At 42.4% G+C, this 18,143-nt stretch overlaps 1 protein-coding gene across 1 annotated transcript in view; it reads right to left on the minus strand.

The window, feature by feature from the left end:
• The window catches only part of LOC121321118 (von Willebrand factor A domain-containing protein 3B-like), a 94,808-nt gene that overhangs the window by 67,936 nt on the left and 8,729 nt on the right, over positions 1-18,143 (minus strand). Inside the window, exons 9-22 of the mRNA XM_041260021.1 lie at positions 17,619-17,815; positions 17,168-17,322; positions 16,068-16,206; positions 15,830-15,961; positions 15,191-15,289; positions 13,833-14,195; positions 12,880-13,010; positions 11,552-11,727; positions 11,191-11,334; positions 10,549-10,606; positions 9,265-9,421; positions 2,520-2,638; positions 1,497-1,547; positions 564-771 (exon numbers count right to left, since the gene is read on the minus strand). Coding sequence (XP_041115955.1) covers positions 564-771; positions 1,497-1,547; positions 2,520-2,638; positions 9,265-9,421; positions 10,549-10,606; positions 11,191-11,334; positions 11,552-11,727; positions 12,880-13,010; positions 13,833-14,195; positions 15,191-15,289; positions 15,830-15,961; positions 16,068-16,206; positions 17,168-17,322; positions 17,619-17,815 — 2,129 coding nt within the window. The remainder of the gene's footprint in view (positions 1-563; positions 772-1,496; positions 1,548-2,519; positions 2,639-9,264; positions 9,422-10,548; positions 10,607-11,190; positions 11,335-11,551; positions 11,728-12,879; positions 13,011-13,832; positions 14,196-15,190; positions 15,290-15,829; positions 15,962-16,067; positions 16,207-17,167; positions 17,323-17,618; positions 17,816-18,143) is intronic.

Consider the following 18,143-nt stretch of genomic DNA (forward strand, 5'->3'; position numbering starts at 1 on the left):
TTTATCTTTGCATGATGAGGAGGATGTTGTGTTGAATTGTATTGTGTGTATCGAGCCACTTTTATCTTTGCATGATGATGAGTATGTTGTGTTGAATTGTATTGTGTGTGCCGGGTCCCTTTTATCTTTGCATGACGATGATGAGGATGTTGTATTGTGTGTGTCGAGTCCCTTTTATCTTTGCATGATGATGAGGATATTGTGTTGAATTGTATTGTGTGTGTCGAGTCCCTTTGCATGATGATGAGTATGTTGTGTTGAATTGTATTGTGTGTGCCGGGTCCCTTTTATCTTTGCATGACGATGATGAGGATGTTGTGTTGAATTGTATTGTGTGTTTTAAGTCCTTTCTAGCCCAAGTTCAGGAGTAGCTCTTGAGATGTAGTTGCCAAACTCACTATAACACATGTGACACAGGCTAGGCCAGAAACGTCTCTTGTAAATAACACACAGTAGCTACTAGTAGCTATTACCGGTTAACACAAGAAGAATCTACTGTGTTCAGCAATATTACAAGCTCTACCGATTCAGTGGCTAAGGACAGTAACATGCCATGTACTCACGGCTGTGTTGCCCTCTTGAGATTGTGAGTGCGTTTCCAGTGCTAGGTTTTGTAAGTCTGAGGCCTGCTGAAGATACGCCTGCCCAGTCTCTATCTCCCCCTCCAGCACAGACAGGCTCTCCTCGGGAATCGGCCAGCCCAGCCTGTCCAGAGCCTGAAGCAGAGCTTCCTTGTGTTCTTTGAAGGGAACTGGCTCAGTGCTATCAAACCTAGAGGAGGAACACAGTTAAACCAGGCATTGCATTGACATGATCGCTTTCAACACAATCTGCTTCACTGTGTCGCGCTGTGATCCAGACAGACATAGTCCTGGAACTACTGTGCTTATAGCAGTGGAAGTGTAGGAGAGACAAGAAAGAACAAACATGTGACCTATATTTACTGCATGTGTGTGTGTGTCTATATATATATATATATATATATATATATATATATATATATATATATATATATATATATATATATATATGTAGCTCATTTCATAGGGTTACTTACGTATACATAGTGTATTGAAGAGGCTTGTACACATTCAACAACCTCAATCTGCTAAACAGCTGTGCGTAAAAAGGGGTCAAATTCAATAAACTTCAGGGATAGAAACGAGACTCCAGTTCCACAGACGTTTGATCCATTCCTGGCTTTACTATGAATTTATTAAGAGATACCTAAGCTTGTTACCTATACACACTGGGGCTATTCAGCGCTGGGGCTAATCACATGGAATGTGTGAAATGGATACTTTCCTCCTGCACTTTTAAGCTTGGAAAACCCCTGAATTCATACAGTGAATGTGATGAATAAGCTCCATATCTGCTCAGCTTATTCCATTCGTTTCTGTTATTCTGAAATGCAGACACGTTGCAGAGTTGCCCTCAGATATTATTCATGCGTTGGTTGATTTGTAACAATACGATGCACAACGATGATCACATACTTATCTCTTTCTTCTTGGGTTAAAGCTCTCCACACAATTCCATTAAGACGTCTTGTGAAAGAAAACAGAAAAGCCTGTTATTGATGAGTTTTAGTGCTGTTCTAATATGATGAATACATATCATTCTTACTCTGACATGTGATTTCAAGCTGTTTTTTATGTATGAGTCACACTCCTGTGGCCCATCCTTGAATTAGCATTAATATATCTTTACACTTGACCTGTGTGCCCTTATACACGTTTACCAGGGTATCTTTGCACTTTTTCCATGGCTCTGCTATACCATTCCCATAGCGCCCCCTGGTTTATCACACCTAGCCATTCTGTGCCATGCTGTTACTGTGCTTTATTACACATTGCTATGTGTTTCTGTAGGGCACTTGTATAAGGTGTGGCTGTTAATGCATGTACACAGCAACAGCTCTACAGTCTTCACCCCAATCTGGACTAACTGGGGTTTCTGAATGCGTTTTTCAGACGACACACTAAATCAATGTGATCTTGTTTAACTGCAAACTCATTGCGTAAAGGTGTGCTGGTAAAGCATAGTAAAGAGCAGTAAAGTGAAATCACGGTAAAGCACCCACATGCATCGTATACAACATATACACACTGTAAAGCATCGTGAAAACAATGGTTAACCTTTGCAAAGCAGGAGCAACACTGTACATCCCATGAGAATGGGAAAAGTGCATCCCATCAGCAAAATGACTGTGGTAAAGTACTGGAACCCATTAATCCTGCAGCAATACACTGCTCTGTAACCCTGACGTGATCATTATATAACCCAGTGAAGTGGTGTGTGTGCTGTTGTCAATGATACAAATATAACCCAGTGAAGTGGTGTGTGTGCTGTTGTCAACAGTACAAGTATAACCCAGTGAAGTGGTGTGTGTGCTGTTGTCAGTGGGGCTTTGTTTTTGTTGTTTTTCTTTGTTTGCTTGTCTGTTTTTTTGGTTCTTTGTTGTAAGAGTGTAAAAAGTTTCATATTGAAATGCAGATTCCGAGATTCCGCAGATTCACCTTTCATAGGCTTTCAGAGCCTGCTTCAGCTTCTCTTTGTAAACTTCCAGGTTCACAGCCTGGGGATTAACCAGCGTGATCCGTGTCTTGCTGTTACTTACATGGGCCAACGGTAAAATCTAAGAATATAAAAATATAAGAACAGATGCTTGAATTACTGGGGTTTTACAGTAATATCAATCGTGTGAATAGCACATCGGGCAAGAGAGCACAGGACAGGGTGCCAGGGGGCAATGTGAACAACAAGAGCACAGGACAGGACATAAGAACATAAGAACATAAGAAAGTTTACAAACGAGAGGAGGCCATTCGGCCCATCTTGCTCGTTTGGTTGTTAGTAGCTTATTGATCCCAAAATCTCATCAAGCAGCTTGAAGGATCCCAGGGTGTCAGCTTCAACAACATTACTGGGGAGTTGATTCCAGACCCTCACAATTCTCTGTGTAAAAAAGTGTCTCCTATTTTCTGTTCTGAATGCCCCTTTTGGATAACAAGAGCTCCATTTGTGACCCCTGGTCCTTGTTTCTTTTTTCAGGGGCAGTGTGATAACAAGTCAATACCTTTTAGGATTTTGAATGCTTGAATTAGGTTGCCAGTAGTCTTCTTTGTTCAAGACTGAACAGATTCAATTCTTTTAGCCTGTCTGCATATGACATGCCTTTTAAGCCCGGAATAATTCTGGTCGCTCTTCTTTGCACTCTTTCTAGAGCAGCAATGTCTTTTTTAGCGAGGTGACCAGAACTGCATACAATATTCAAGATGAGGTCTTACAAGTGCATTGACAGGACAGGACAGGGTGCCAGGGGGCAGTGTGGATAACAAGAGCACAGGACAGGACAGGACAGGACAGGGTGCCAGGGGGCAGTGTGGATAACAAGAGCACGGGACAGAACAGGGTGCCAGGGGGCAGTGTGGATAACAAGAGCACAGGACAGGACAGGGTGCCAGGGGGCAGTGTGGATAACAAGAGCACGGGACAGGACAGGTTGCCAGGGGGCAGTGTGGATAACAAGAGCACAGGACAGGAAAGGGTGCCAGGGGGCAGTGTGGATAACAAGAGCACAGGACAGGACAGAGTGCCAGGGACAGTGTGATAACAAGAGCACACAACAGGCCAGGATGCCAGGGGGCAGTGTGGATAACAAGAGCACAGAACAGGACAGGACAGAGTGCCAGGGGCAGTGTGATAACAAGAGCGCATAACAAGACAGGATGCCAGGGGGCAGTGTGGATAACAACAGCACAGGACAGGACAGGACAGGATGCCAGGGGGCAGTGTGGATAACAGAGGTGTCGAATAATCGAAAATTGGATAATCACTGTGTGTTTTTATTTGCTGTTTTACTTGAAAAGGTTGTAATATAGGCTCTGTAGCATGGAAAATGTATGTAAAACTAGACATTTCAAACTCAAATCAAGCCATAGTATAGGCCAATGGAACAATATAACTTCCTGAAAATGGTTATTGTATTGCAGGACGGTAAAGATCTCGAAACAGCCTTATTCAGAATCTTCCTGTTGAAATCTTTACAGAGCAGCACACTGAAAGCTGGATGTGCATTTCACCAGGGCTGCGTGCAGCATACAAATACAAGAGAGAAATGTGTTACATATTGTCTAGTTGAGCTGCAGAGGTCACACATGCAGTGGAAGTGGAGCACTGCTCCTTGGTAATGAGGAGTTGCCATGGCAGCCTCTTATAGCGCCATTTCATATGCAAGGAAATGCACTTCATAGGGGTGGCCTTCCAAAATGGCCTTCTTTTATTGCATTTGCTTTTTTTTTATAATACAAGAAATCCCAGCACACAAAACAACTACAAGCAACACACAACTCCAGAGCTCAGACTATTTAACCAGTTGCTGCTGGAAACGCTTTCTGAATGCAAGGTACCTGTTGCTCTATCTGCATTTCCAAGTACATATGGAAGACTCATCATTTACAGGAAGGCTTGTATACTTGTAGACTACTGAATGCAAAGTGTGCTGCATGTAGTGAAGCATTTGCTTCACTGTGATTAATACACTGCACACAAGCGAGCCTAGCATACTGCACATTGCCACTACAATACTTGATAAGACCCTCATGTTTTAAGCATGGAAAGATTCGGTACCTTTAGCACATCAGTTTGGCACAGGCTTCACAATGCATTTTAATGGGAAACCATTTGAATACATGTTCAACTTTAAATAAATAGCAGTAATTATCCTTGTATTTACAAAAACATACCTCTTTTTTTTTATCCAAACTAATATTTAGGCTGCTTAGTGTCTTATATTTTACACAACCATTGCCATGCTAAAATGTAAGGACCCAAATTCCACATTCATTGATCAGATGCAAGTGGGCCATTGGTCGCTCAACACCAGAACAACCATAAAAAAGCAGAGTTCCAATCCTTTCCCATTGGAAACGAAAAGATAAGCATCTGTATACAGTGTCTGCTGCATGAGAAATATCATGTGTGATAAATGCTGAAGGCTTTCCACACAGTGCAGAAGAGTTAGAGTGCCCTCTGCTGTTCTCACACCCTCATCACAGACACCACAGCTCTCTTCGTTTTGCTGACAGTTCATTTCCAAGGGCTTTGATTGAACTTTACACTCTACAGCGTTAAATCAATACCGTTGGCGTGTGTTTGACATCCCTGTGGTAACGGTGTTAGCAATTGAGTCAGCTGCAAGTGTCAGCATTGACATACAGTAACGCTCAAGACAATCCCAGAGGAAGTCTTTCAAGATAGAAACATGCAGCAGAATGTTTGTCTGCTGCTCAGCTTCTACCAGTGACTGTGGCCAAAGCTGGCCAACCTGCATTTGCAGGCATCTCAAATCGAACCAGCAGCGTATGTTTCTGTAATGCTTGGCGAGGCAGCGACAGCAATGCAGCTCCCTGAGCTGCATTTGGGTTACAGCCTTAGTTGCTTGATAGGAACTTAATTAAGCGAGATTCACCCATAGCAGTCGGAATTCTCAGATACTTTAATAAAGTCAAGTAGACATTATAAACACATCACCCATAGCAATCTGAATTCTCAGATACTTTAATAAAGTAAGTCTATTCCAAGCGCTGGTCCAATCTTTCGATTTTCTTTCTCTTTGTACTTGCTGGGATAATCCTTGTGGTTTGGCCATGCTATGGTGGTATTTCTAATGGATACTGTAGTTATTGCAGGAATGAGGACAATGGGACGAGCTCCTGAAGGGGTAGACAGTCTCATTGGTATTTCTAGTGGATACTGTAGTTATTGCAGGAATGAGGACAATGGGACGAGCTCCTGAAGGGGTAGACAGTCTCATTGGTATTTCTAGTGGATACTGTAGTTATTGCAGGAATGAGGACAATGGGACGAGCTCCTGAAGGGGTAGACAGTCTCATTGGTATTTCTAGTGGATACTGTAGTTATTGCAGGAATGAGGACAATGGGACGAGCTCCTGAAGGGGTAGACAGTCTCATTGGTATTTCTAGTGGATACTGTAGTTATTGCAGGAATGAGGACAATGGGACCTGAAGGGGTAGACAGTCTCATTGGTATTTCTAGCTGTAGTTATTGCACTGAGGACAATGGGACGAGCTCCTGAAGGGGTAGACAGTCTCATTGGTATTTCTAGTGGATACTGTAGTTATTGCAGGAATGAGGACAATGGGACGAGCTCCTGAAGGGGTAGACAGTCTCATTGGTATTTCTAGTGGATACTGTAGTTATTGCAGGAATGAGGACAATGGGATGAGCTCCTGAAGGGGTAGACAGTCTCACATTTCTAGTGGATACTGTAGTTATTGCAGGAATGAGGACAATGGGACGAGCTCCTGAAGGGGTAGACAGTCTCATTGGTATTTCTAGTGGATACTGTAGTTATTGCAGGAATGAGGACAATGGGACGAGCTCCTGAAGGGGTAGACAGTCTCATTGGTATTTCTAGTGGATACTGTAGTTATTGCAGGAATGAGGACAATGGGACGAGCTCCTGAAGGGGTAGACAGTCTCATTGGTATTTCTAGTGGATACTGTAGTTATTGCAGGAATGAGGACAATGGGACGAGCTCCTGAAGGGGTAGACAGTCTCATTGGTATTTCTAGTGGATACTGTAGTTATTGCACGAATGAGGACAATGGGACGAGCTCCTGAAGGAGTAGACAGTCTCATTGGTATTTCTAGTGGATACTGTAGTTATTGCAGGAATGAGGACAATGGGACGAGCTCCTGAAGGGGTAGACAGTCTCATTGGTATTTCTAGTGGATACTGTAGTTATTGCAGGAATGAGGACAATGGGACAAGCTCCTGAAGGGGTAGACAGTCTCATTGGTATTTCTAGTGGATACTGTAGTTATTGCAGGAATGAGACAATGGGACGAGCTCCTGAAGGGGTAGACAGTCTCATTGGTATTTCTAGTGGATACTGTAGTTATTGCAGGAATGAGGACAATGGGATGAGCTCCTGAAGGGGTAGACAGTCTCATTGGTATTTCTAGTGGATACTGTAGTTATTGCAGGAATGAGGACAATGGGACGAGCTCCTGAAGGGGTAGACAGTCTCATTGGTATTTCTAGTGGATACTGTAGTTGTTGCAGGAATGAGGACAATGGGATGAGCTCCTGAAGGGGTAGACAGTCTCATTGGTATTTCTAGTGGATACTGTAGTTATTGCAGGAATGAGGACAATGGGACGAGCTCCTGAAGGGGTAGACAGTCTCATTGGTATTTCTAGTGGATACTGTAGTTATTGCAGGAATGAGGACAATGGGACGAGCTCCTGAAGGGGTAGACAGTCTCATTGGTATTTCTAGTGGATACTGTAGTTATTGCAGGAATGAGGACAATGGGACGAGCTCCTGAAGGGGTAGACAGTCTCATTGGTATTTCTAGTGGATACTGTAGTTATTGCAGGAATGAGGACAATGGGACGAGCTCCTGAAGGGGTAGACAGTCTCATTGGTATTTCTAGTGGATACTGTAGTTATTGCAGGAATGAGGACAATGGGACGAGCTCCTGAAGGGGTAGACAGTCTCATTGGTATTTCTAGTGGATACTGTAGTTATTGCAGGAATGAGGACAATGGGACGAGCTCCTGAAGGGGTAGACAGTCTCATTGGTATTTCTAGTGGATACTGTAGTTATTGCAGGAATGAGGACAATGGGACGAGCTCCTGAAGGGGTAGACAGTCTCATTGGTATTTCTAGTGGATACTGTAGTTATTGCAGGAATGAGGACAATGGGACGAGCTCCTGAAGGGGTAGACAGTCTCATTGGTATTTCTAGTGGATACTGTAGTTATTGCAGGAATGAGGACAATGGGACGAGCTCCTGAAGGGGTAGACAGTCTCATTGGTATTTCTAGTGGATACTGTAGTTATTGCAGGAATGAGGACAATGGGACGAGCTCCTGAAGGGGTAGACAGTCTCATTGGTATTTCTAGTGGATACTGTAGTTATTGCAGGAATGAGGACAATGGGACGAGCTCCTGAAGGGGTAGACAGTCTCATTGGTATTTCTAGTGGATACTGTAGTTATTGCAGGAATGAGGACAATGGGACGAGCTCCTGAAGGGGTAGACAGTCTCAACGCTTGTTGTACAAGTTTCAAGACTTTGAGAAAGAAAGTTTCTTTTCATTCAGCATAACATAGTATAGTAGCCCAGCATCTTGACCACTTTATTGACATTACAGTACACTGGATGCAATGCAACAAAGGGTTAATGTGTTTGACACAAGCTAATCTTATACGTGTCAGCGCGATTACTGAACTGAAATAGAAAAACATGTACAAACTTGCAGTGTTTGCCTGATCTGCTTATTTAAAACATGCCTGATTTATTGAGGTTCCTGAGAGAGTATGTGCTGTTTGTAAACATGCCTGCTCAGAAACTAGAAGGTATCAAAGTGCTGTGTTTATAACTGATGCCCTTGTGAATAATTCATTTCCACATCACTGACAAACCATTCCCAGGAATGAGATTTAAAGTATCTCTAGCGTAACACTGTTTATATTAGATTAAATCTAAGCAGCCTATCAGAAAGAAAAAAAAAAAACATAATGCTGTTTACTTAACATTTTAACCTTCTACATATAATCGGTTTTAAAATAAATGCTATAAACATACCTTCATTAATGCCTGTGTCTCACTGAGTAACCTGTGCAACTGCACTGCTCTCTAGTGGTGTAAAACAGCACTGCAAGAATGATCCTAATTTTTGTATGTGAAGTAGCATAATATTTCTGCCATGCACCAGAGGAATTCATCATACTGACAGAAACATATTCTTGATAACTGCATGTATTCCTGTTACATACACGGCTATTGACATGAACTTTACAAGAACCTCCAAACAGACAGCTGACTCATCTATGATCTGCAGCAATGGATTCAAATTCAACCTCCACACTTACTTCAAAGTAGTGAATTAGAGCTGGCAGCAGACAGGCATCTCCAGCATGTGTGTTCATGAAGCTACTAAACCACATTACACCACAACTGGGCAAGCAGTTCTCCAGATATGCAAGTGGCATGTAAGTGGCATGAACTCATCCCTACAGTGTATACCTGGACTACAATACTCTCACTTACTGAACCAAGCCAAGCACATTATGTATAAACTCTACAGCGTGACTTTGTGACACAGTGTGCCTCCAGGGATATACACCCCCCACTTGGGGACCAGCTACTTGCCATTGAAACAGTTCATGCAATTCAGAATCTGCAGGGTTTTCCATTGTAACCAAAGAAACCAGGGGCTTACCTCATCAAACACCTTAGAACAGACGTGCTTGTCCAATATGGGAATGTATTTCGCGGTCTGCGGCACAGCGGTAGGTGCCAAGGCATCCATGATGGTGAGCCTTCTGGCAACCAAACCATTGGTTTTAAGCCAGCGAGCTGAGGACATGTCCAATGACCTTCAAGAGAGAAAAGACGAGTTAAAGGGGCCTTTGGTGACCAGTAAGCACACACACACAAACACAGTGAATAAAAGAAATTATCATACATTTGGAGGTATATCATAAGGAATGAAATGGTTGATTTGATCAGCCTCTATCCTGCTGGGATAAACCCACCCTGGGGAATATTCTGAATTGCATCAGAAAGCAATGTTGGTTCTTGGGATTGTCCTGAACAAACAGGAGGTTCCCCAGGGCTGTGCAATGCTATAATAAAAGACAGCTTTGACTTCTCAGCAGGGTACAGTTGATCAGATCCATTTCATCTGTGTTATATGACTTAGTGCTTCATCTACAGCTGTGTTTGTTAGAGACAGTATAATATGTACAGTAGAAAATAATCCATAAAGCATAATCCATGTCCACTTCCACCTTATCATGTAAAGCATGTTAACCCATTCACTGAAGCACATCTATAAAAGCGCAAAGCTGCATTCAAACAGCAGCAATGAATGTGTGTGGCTTGGTTTTACACACGGGTTAAAGACACTACACTCCATCACAGCAATGGTACACAGGGAGGAAGAGAAACATTGAATTGCAACATCAAAATACATGTTTGTTGGGTTTTAAAAAAACCTTGTTTCAGAGCACCTGCCTAAAAGGACTGTTCTTAGTCATTGATTACTTATCCCAGCAGCCCTTTTCCTGTTTGTTGAAGCATCCTGGGAAATGAAGTCTTTTCGTAGACTTTTAACTGGTAGGACTACATTTTTCTTCCTAGCATTTTATCCCAGTATTTAAGCCATGGGGTACAGACTTGGGGTTATGTGGGGCCCACACGGGTCAGAAGCTTGTGCTGTCCTTCTTGTTACAGGACACACACAGAGTGCCTGCTGACTTGCTGAGTTTGTAGTACTGCATTACTGTCTGAAGTATCTGCATCTTTTATTCAGACTAGAACCAGCATGTGTTGTGTTTAAAGAAAAAAACAAGGCCTATCTGTGAGCATTATTGTGTGTTATTTAATTCACTTGCAGGGTATACGTGTTGATCATAAATCATCCAGTCTCAATACTGTAACTCAATACTGCAGCTTGAGCTCCTCAAGATAATAAAAAGACAAGCAGCGCTCGTCCACTCACTCCTTTGGTTTGCATTTTGCTTTCTTCTGAATCTGTTTGTTTGCTGTTAAATGGAGTCCTGCAATAAGAAATGAAGCATTGATTAAACACAGGCTTACAGAATAATTATAGAAATGAAGCATTGATTAAATACAGGCTGATGTAATAATTATAGAAATGAAGCATTGATTAAACACAGGCTGATTTAATAATTATAGAAATGAAGCATTGATTACACACAGGCTGATTTAATAATTATAGAAAGGAAGCATTGATTAAACACAGGCTGATGTAATAGTTATAGGAACGAAGCACTGATTAAACACAGGCTGATGTAATAGTTATAGGAACGAAGCACTGACTAAACACAGGCTGATGTAATAGTTATAGGAACGAAGCACTGATTAAACACAGGCTGATGTAATAGTTATAGGAACGAAGCACTGATTAAACACAGGCTGATGTAATAGTTATAGGAACGAAGCACTGACTAAACACAGGCTGATGTAATAGTTATAGGAACGAAGCAATATACGGCTGTATACTGAACGGCAGAGCTATCAGTGTGATTAACACACACACACATACACACACACACACACACACACACACACACACACACGAGCGCGCGCACACACACACACACACACTTTCCAAAATTACCATTTAGTACTTGATTTTGTTTTGCTAAATTCCTTTTAAAAATCTGCTGGGTTTCCGGCAGCATCCACTCATGCAGAGCGCTGTCTTTGCCACTGATTCCCACACCATTGCTCAGGAATCGCAGCAGACTGGACCTTGTGTAAGCTGCAGTGAACATAAAGACAGCAGGAGATGCATAGCAATACTGAACACGGGTACTGGGTCTTTGCAGATCCTTTGATCTGTGGGTCTGATCCCTGTCTCTGTGACTGTGATGAGAGGCTGGGGTCCAGGGGAGTGCTGACAGGGTTAGGGTTAACTCAGCCCCTGTGCTGTACATTACAGATGCATAAGAATACTGGGGTTTCACTTCTTTTCCTACCTGCATGTCTAAGCTTCTGTCTTTGCAGATCCTTTGATCTGTGGGTCTGATCCCTGTCTCTGTGACTGTGATGAGAGGCTGGGGTCCAGGGGAGTGCCGACAGGGCTCTCTTAGTCACTTCAAGATCCTCAGAGCTGGACTGAAGCATGGAGGCACTGTGGGGTCTTTCCTGGTTTCTGGTAATAGAGAAAATAGCTTGTGTTGAACATCACAGAGTACAGTACCTTGTGTTCAGTCTCAGAGTACAGTACCTTGTGTTCAGTCTCAGAGTACAGTACCTTGTGTTCAGTCTCAGAGTACAGTACCTTGTGTTCAGTCTCAGAGTACAGTACCTTGTGTTGAATCTCAGAGTACAGTACCTTGTCTTCAGTCTCAGAGTACAGTAACTTGTGTTCAGTCTCAGAGTACAGTACCTTGTGTTCAGTCTCAGAGTACAGTAACTTGTGTTCAGTCTCAGAGTACAGTAACTTGTGTTCAGTCTCAGAGTACAGTAACTTGTGTTCAGTCTCAGAGTACAGTACCTTGTGTTCAGTCTCAGAGTACAGTAACTTGTGTTCAGTCTCAGAGTACAGTAACTTGTGTTCAGTCTCAGAGTACAGTAACTTGTGTTCAGTCTCAGAGTACAGTAACTTGTGTTCAGTCTCAGAGTACAGTACCTTGTGTTCAGTCTCAGAGTACAGTAACTTGTGTTCAGTCTCAGAGTACAATAGCTTGTGTTCAGTCTCAGAGTACAGTAACTTGTGTTCAGTCTCAGAGTACAGTAACTTGTGTTGAATCTCAGAGTACAGTAACTTGTGTTCAGTCTCAGAGTACAGTAACTTGTGTTCAGTCTCAGAGTACAGTAACTTGTGTTGAATCTCAGAGTACAGTACCTTGTGTTCAGTCTCAGAGTACAGTACCTTGTGTTGAATCTCAGAGTACAGTACCTTGTGTTCAGTCTCAGAGTACAGTACCTTGTGTTCAGTCTCAGAGTACAGTAACTTGTGTTGAATCTCAGAGTACAGTAACTTGTGTTGAATCTCAGAGTACAGTACCTTGTGTTCAGTCTCAGAGTACAATAGCTTGTGTTCAGTCTCAGAGTACAGTAACTTGTGTTCAGTCCCAGAGTACAGTAACTTGTGTTCAGTCTCAGAGTACAGTAACTTGTGTTGAATCTCAGAGTACAGTACCTTGTGTTGAATCTCAGAGTACAGTAACTTGTGTTCAGTCTCAGAGTACAGTACCTTGTGTTCAGTCTCAGAGTACAGTAACTTGTTTTCAGTCTCAGAGTACAGTACCTTGTGTTCAGTCTCAGAGTACAGTAACTTGTGTTCAGTCTCAGAGAATACCTGTTTTGTATCTGCTCATCTCCATTGTGGTACCAATCCAGTATCACACACTCGGCTTGAAGCTTCAGTACTTTGTCCAGGTCCTGCTTCCCCTGCTCCATTTCTTTCTTTAAAAGATATGTGTCTTCACTCTAATAAACAGAAAGCACAATAACTCCATTCAGAGCACACTGATCAAATACTTTAATTGCCACAGATCGAGGTCCTGGAAGGAACTTCACTATGATAGCAAGCTCCCATACTCAACAGTGTAAACCCAGTGAGGAATGGTACAACATATTAAACATGGAAAACCGTGGGCAATGCACAGTAAACCATGGGCAATGCATAGTAAACCATGGGCAATGCACAGTAAACCATGGGCAATGCATAGTAAACCATGGGCAATGCACAGTAAACCATGGGCAATGCATAATAAACCATGGGTAATGCACAGTAAACCATGGGCAATGCACAGTAAACCATGGTGAATTTTAGAGGCTGTGGTACAGTGGTTAAAGAAACGGGCTTGTAATCAGGAAGTCCCCAGTTCAAATCCCAGCTCAGCCACTGACTCACTGTGTGACCCTGAGCAAGTCACTTAACCTCCTTGTGCTCCATCTTTTGGGTGAGAAGTTGTTGTGACTCTGCAGCTGATGCATAGGTCACACACCCTAGTCCTGTATCTTGCAAAATGCTGTGATGGTGGTCCACTATGAAAGGCACTATATAAAAATAAAGATTATTATTATTATTATTAATGCATAGTAAGCCTTGGGCAATGCATAGTAAAGCAGGGTAAACCATAGGTAAAGCAGGGGAAACTGCAAACTTACTGTGCAAACCTTTATTAGGGTTATATAACAACAGCTTTCATATTGCTTGTTTTTAAATTCCTGGGTTTTAATAAAATAGATAAGTTATGTGTTGCTTCCTCTGCGAGTGAGACTTCAACAGAATCCCTGACAAGATTATGAGAGAACAACGTGCACTGAAGGACAGAACGAGCAGGGACATCCTCCTCTGTGCACACTACACACAGTCCTGATAACTACGGGACATACAGTACTCTGATAACTACAGGACAAACAGTACTGATAGCTGCAGTGCATACAGTACCGATACCCAGCTCTAATGCCAGTGAAGACTGTTACCACAAATGGCTGAGGAGCTTGGGGCTCTGTGATGTCACACTGGTAGCAATGGAACCTGCCCCCAGTCTCCTCGGAGAGCTCATGCAAGAACCTGGAGGCTTCCAGATCAGCACAGTGGAATGAGATGCTGTGAATGGGAACCGGAGGATGCAGATGCATCTGAGCCAGAATCGTCTTCGGAGGCTGTTTTATAGAAATAAGACACAAGGTTAGTCCATCTCCACGTCTGTGGAAGTCATGTGTCAGGGTCTCTTACCCCAGGCTAGTCCATCTCCACGTCTGTGGAAGTCATGTGTCAGGGTCTCTTATCCCAGGCTAGTCCATCTCCACGTCTGTGGAAGTCATGTGTCAGGGTCTCTTATCCCAGGCTAGTCCATCTCCACGTCTGTGGAAGTCATTTGTCAGGCTCTCTTATCCTAGGCTAGTCCATCTCCACGTCTGTGGAAGTCATGTGTCAGGGTCTCTTATCCCAGGCTAGTCCATCTCCACGTCTGTGGAAGTCATGTGTCGGAGACTCTTATCTTTGTGGGGCGTGAAGGCGAAGGTGAGTTTTGGCCCACACTGTCAAAGTGATTGATGCTATAATAAGAGACGGCCGACACATGCTGTTAGGTGTTGTTTTTTTATTCTGTAATATGTACTGTGATGATATCTATACACAAGGTAAGTATAGGAATTTCCACACATTATTAGCACTGCTTTTCTCATATTTGATTTTTAAGTATGTAAACAAAGGCAATTATCTTGTCCATAGGTGTGTTCTGTAAGAATGAGTAAAAAAAAAAAAAGATATATGGTAGGATTTAGTCTAAATTCAGGTCATACTCTGGCAGCACACTGGCACTGAAACGATACCGTGGTATTGCAATAGAATCCTAGTGTATATTGATCACACCGTCTACCAAATTCACCAATGGCTCATAACACTGTATCTGCCCTTGTGCCACTATTGCCCCTTATTAAAGGGTCAATGCATTGAAGATCAGTAGGTAAAGCTGAGCCCAGCTCAGTCTGTTTTGCCTTGGCTTGCATGAATACTTCAATCTGGGTTTAGTCCAGCAGTACAACACATATTATTCCTCTAATCCTTTTCATTACTCAAAATACTCAATGCAATCGGCTGCATCTACTTTCTTTTACCCTAATGTCTGGAATGCCATTGTCCTGCTTGCGAGTACCTGATCTGGTCTCCCATCGCTGAGGAGGTAGACCGCGTGAGTTCCAGGATCAGCCAGGGCCAGCCTCAGAGCTCCCAGTGTGTTTGTAGAGCCGCCTACCTGCAGCAAACCACCAATGAGCTTCGACACTCAACAAACACATTGTTCCAGGGCTCTCTCACAAACACCACTGTCTTTCAATCGACTCCTAGTCTTCAGCTAAATCACCTAGCCACGCTATTGAGAGCCTGCTGTATTTCAATGAATATTAACATTCCGCTTTACAGATGTTGCTTTTCCAAGCTGCAATATTCCTCGCTATGCACCTCCCTGTTGCAGGGTTTCCAGTGAAACTCAGCACTCTGTAATTATCCGTTAACAAATCCATGCATCTTATTTACTGGCACTGACAGCTGTATGTGAGGAACTTGCTTATGCATTTCCCACATTTAAATTAAACCCCCTGGAGTACTTATTTTAAAAAAAGTCAAAGACACAAACACAGCATTATGTTGAAATTCTTACTTGAATGATTTCTTTGTCTTTTATATGCTGTACTCCATATGGCCTTGAAATAGTTTTTACAAATTTCAGAAATGCATTTCCTAGTAAAGTGCTCATGTTTCAATGTTTTTGGATAGTCTGTAAATGTGTGCTTACCTTAAATCCTTTTACCCAAAGCCAGGCATTTTCCAGATTTTGTTCACTGACTTCTGCCAGTCGATCGCGCCAGGCGACAGCGCGGGAATCAAACCTCACAAAGTTCACTTTGCTTTTGTGTCGTAGCTGTTCCTGTAAATGATGCAGAGCTAACAGTTTATATGTAATGTTGCATCCAGTGGCGAATGTAAAAAATCACATCCACATAAAATAATCAAGGAACACTATTGTTTTTAACCTGCATAAGCTGTAAGATTTTGTCCTTCACTGTTGGCAGCTTGTCCTTCATAGATTCTGAAGTGTCTATGAGGACGTACACCTGATCCTCAAGAACTGTTCCAAACAGCTCCCTGCTGCCAGTCTGAAGCCAGTCAAGCCTGCCATGAGAGGAACATTATTCAAATCTCTATTATAATCCACTAGTGACAGAAACCTGCATGTTTCATGATGCTAATGATACCCGTCTATCATTTTACTATGGTACATCTGCAAAGCATCGTTCCTGCTTTGCCTTGCTTTTCTTGTGCTTTTTCTATGTTTTGGCCATAGCTACCCAAAGTGTCCTGCTGTTACAAGGCTTCAACACATGAAGCAATAGCAATGCATCAAAGGCACAAAGGCAGGTGCAATCGAGAGAGTCATGCAGCAGTGCTTCACTTTTCAGATTTTGACACATTGTAATATAAGAAGGGAATGATGCTCATCTGGTAACTCTATGAAGTTCTAAGGTGCTATTTAGGACCAGTGTGCTGTGTTTGTTCCAAATCAACTGTGTTACCATTGTTCCTAATGGGTAATACGCTGGTATTTTAATGGTATTCCAGTGGTATTTTTAAAACCTTTTTCTGCAAGCTCTTACTATGAATTACAACACTTTGCACAATCTTGTTTTGCAATTAATATCACAAATACACAGTAATGAAGGGTTACATCATCTACTATACTAAAGACTTGCCTACAGGCAAAAGCACATGTGTGTTTGTTAAATGGTCATTATGGTTGCATGATGTTCAATAACGTGTTGATCATATCACTACATGTGCTGTAAAAATCACTGCAATATACAGTATAGCAAGCGGCTGAAAATAATTTGGGATTTCACTGCATATCTCCATTCAACATTGACACATAAATAACTGCTGATTGGTACCTTTCCAGTTTAACTCTGCAGATCAAAACCTTCCATAGATCATTAAATGCAATTCATTTCATAAAGCAATATATTGCATGGGCTATCTTCACACAAAGGAATACAATTGCATGTTCATGAGAAATACAGGAGGTGTACAAACAGCAGCACTCTACAATGTCATGTTTAACTCTCACTAATTTGCTGACCTTTTCTGTAAGTGATTGAGAGCTGTCTTCATCCTTCCTTCATACCACTTACACTTCTCAGCAGTGATATACATGTGGACCACTGATCCATCTCTCCACTTTGTGTGAGCAAATCGGTCGCAGTATTTGGCATTGACAAGCTTGTCTCTCTTTTCCTGATGGCAGCAAAATAATGACAATTTACAGTATTTATACTGAAGCTATAGCATTCTCCTCGCAAGACTGCCACCTCTATGGGACTGTTGAGGGGTTTCTAAAGGGTTGGGTCAGGGTCAGGGGTATCTTTGAAGTTATTGGGTCCCAGGGCAGCCCACTGATGAAAAGGAAACAGCTTTTATCATCAAAAGTGACCAGATTAATATTTAGGCGCACATCCTTAACTGGCTGATAATGACGTGTAGGGTTTGGTTGGGGACGAAGCCAACTGATACGTCTAGAGTTTATTACTCACAGCATCGGTGTGCAAGCTCTCATCAGCTGGCTTGGATTTCACATCAACGACACCATCAGAATGGGGAAAGGCGCAATCGCCTAGAGCATCGTAAAATAACAGCTTCTGTGCCTTCAAGCCATACTTCTGCAGCCAGTCCCTGGAGCTCATGCAGTCCTCTGACTTCGGCATGTCAGGGTGCTTTGAAATCATTGCCTCTAAAAATAAATAAATACACAGAAAACAAGAAATCTCCCAGTATGTACAGTAACATCACGCCATTCTGGAATCTTTCAGCTTACCACTTCCATGCTGAACTAAACATTGTGGACTGGGAAAAGAAAACAAATTCAACTCCTGCAGAGTTACCAAGGTCACGAAACTGCTTGTTTTCAAATTGAAAGTAAATTACAAAAGTGCAATATTTTGCTTTACAAGCATTATGACTTTTATGTAAGATAAACTACTAAAACTGCTGAATGTGTGCAATACTCCAAGAGCATTGTGTAGGAGAGATGGGTCAGTCAGTACACTCTGAATGTGCGC

Source organism: Polyodon spathula, chromosome 9, assembly GCF_017654505.1.
Source record: "Polyodon spathula isolate WHYD16114869_AA chromosome 9, ASM1765450v1, whole genome shotgun sequence".
Classification (NCBI taxonomy): domain Eukaryota; kingdom Metazoa; phylum Chordata; class Actinopteri; order Acipenseriformes; family Polyodontidae; genus Polyodon; species Polyodon spathula.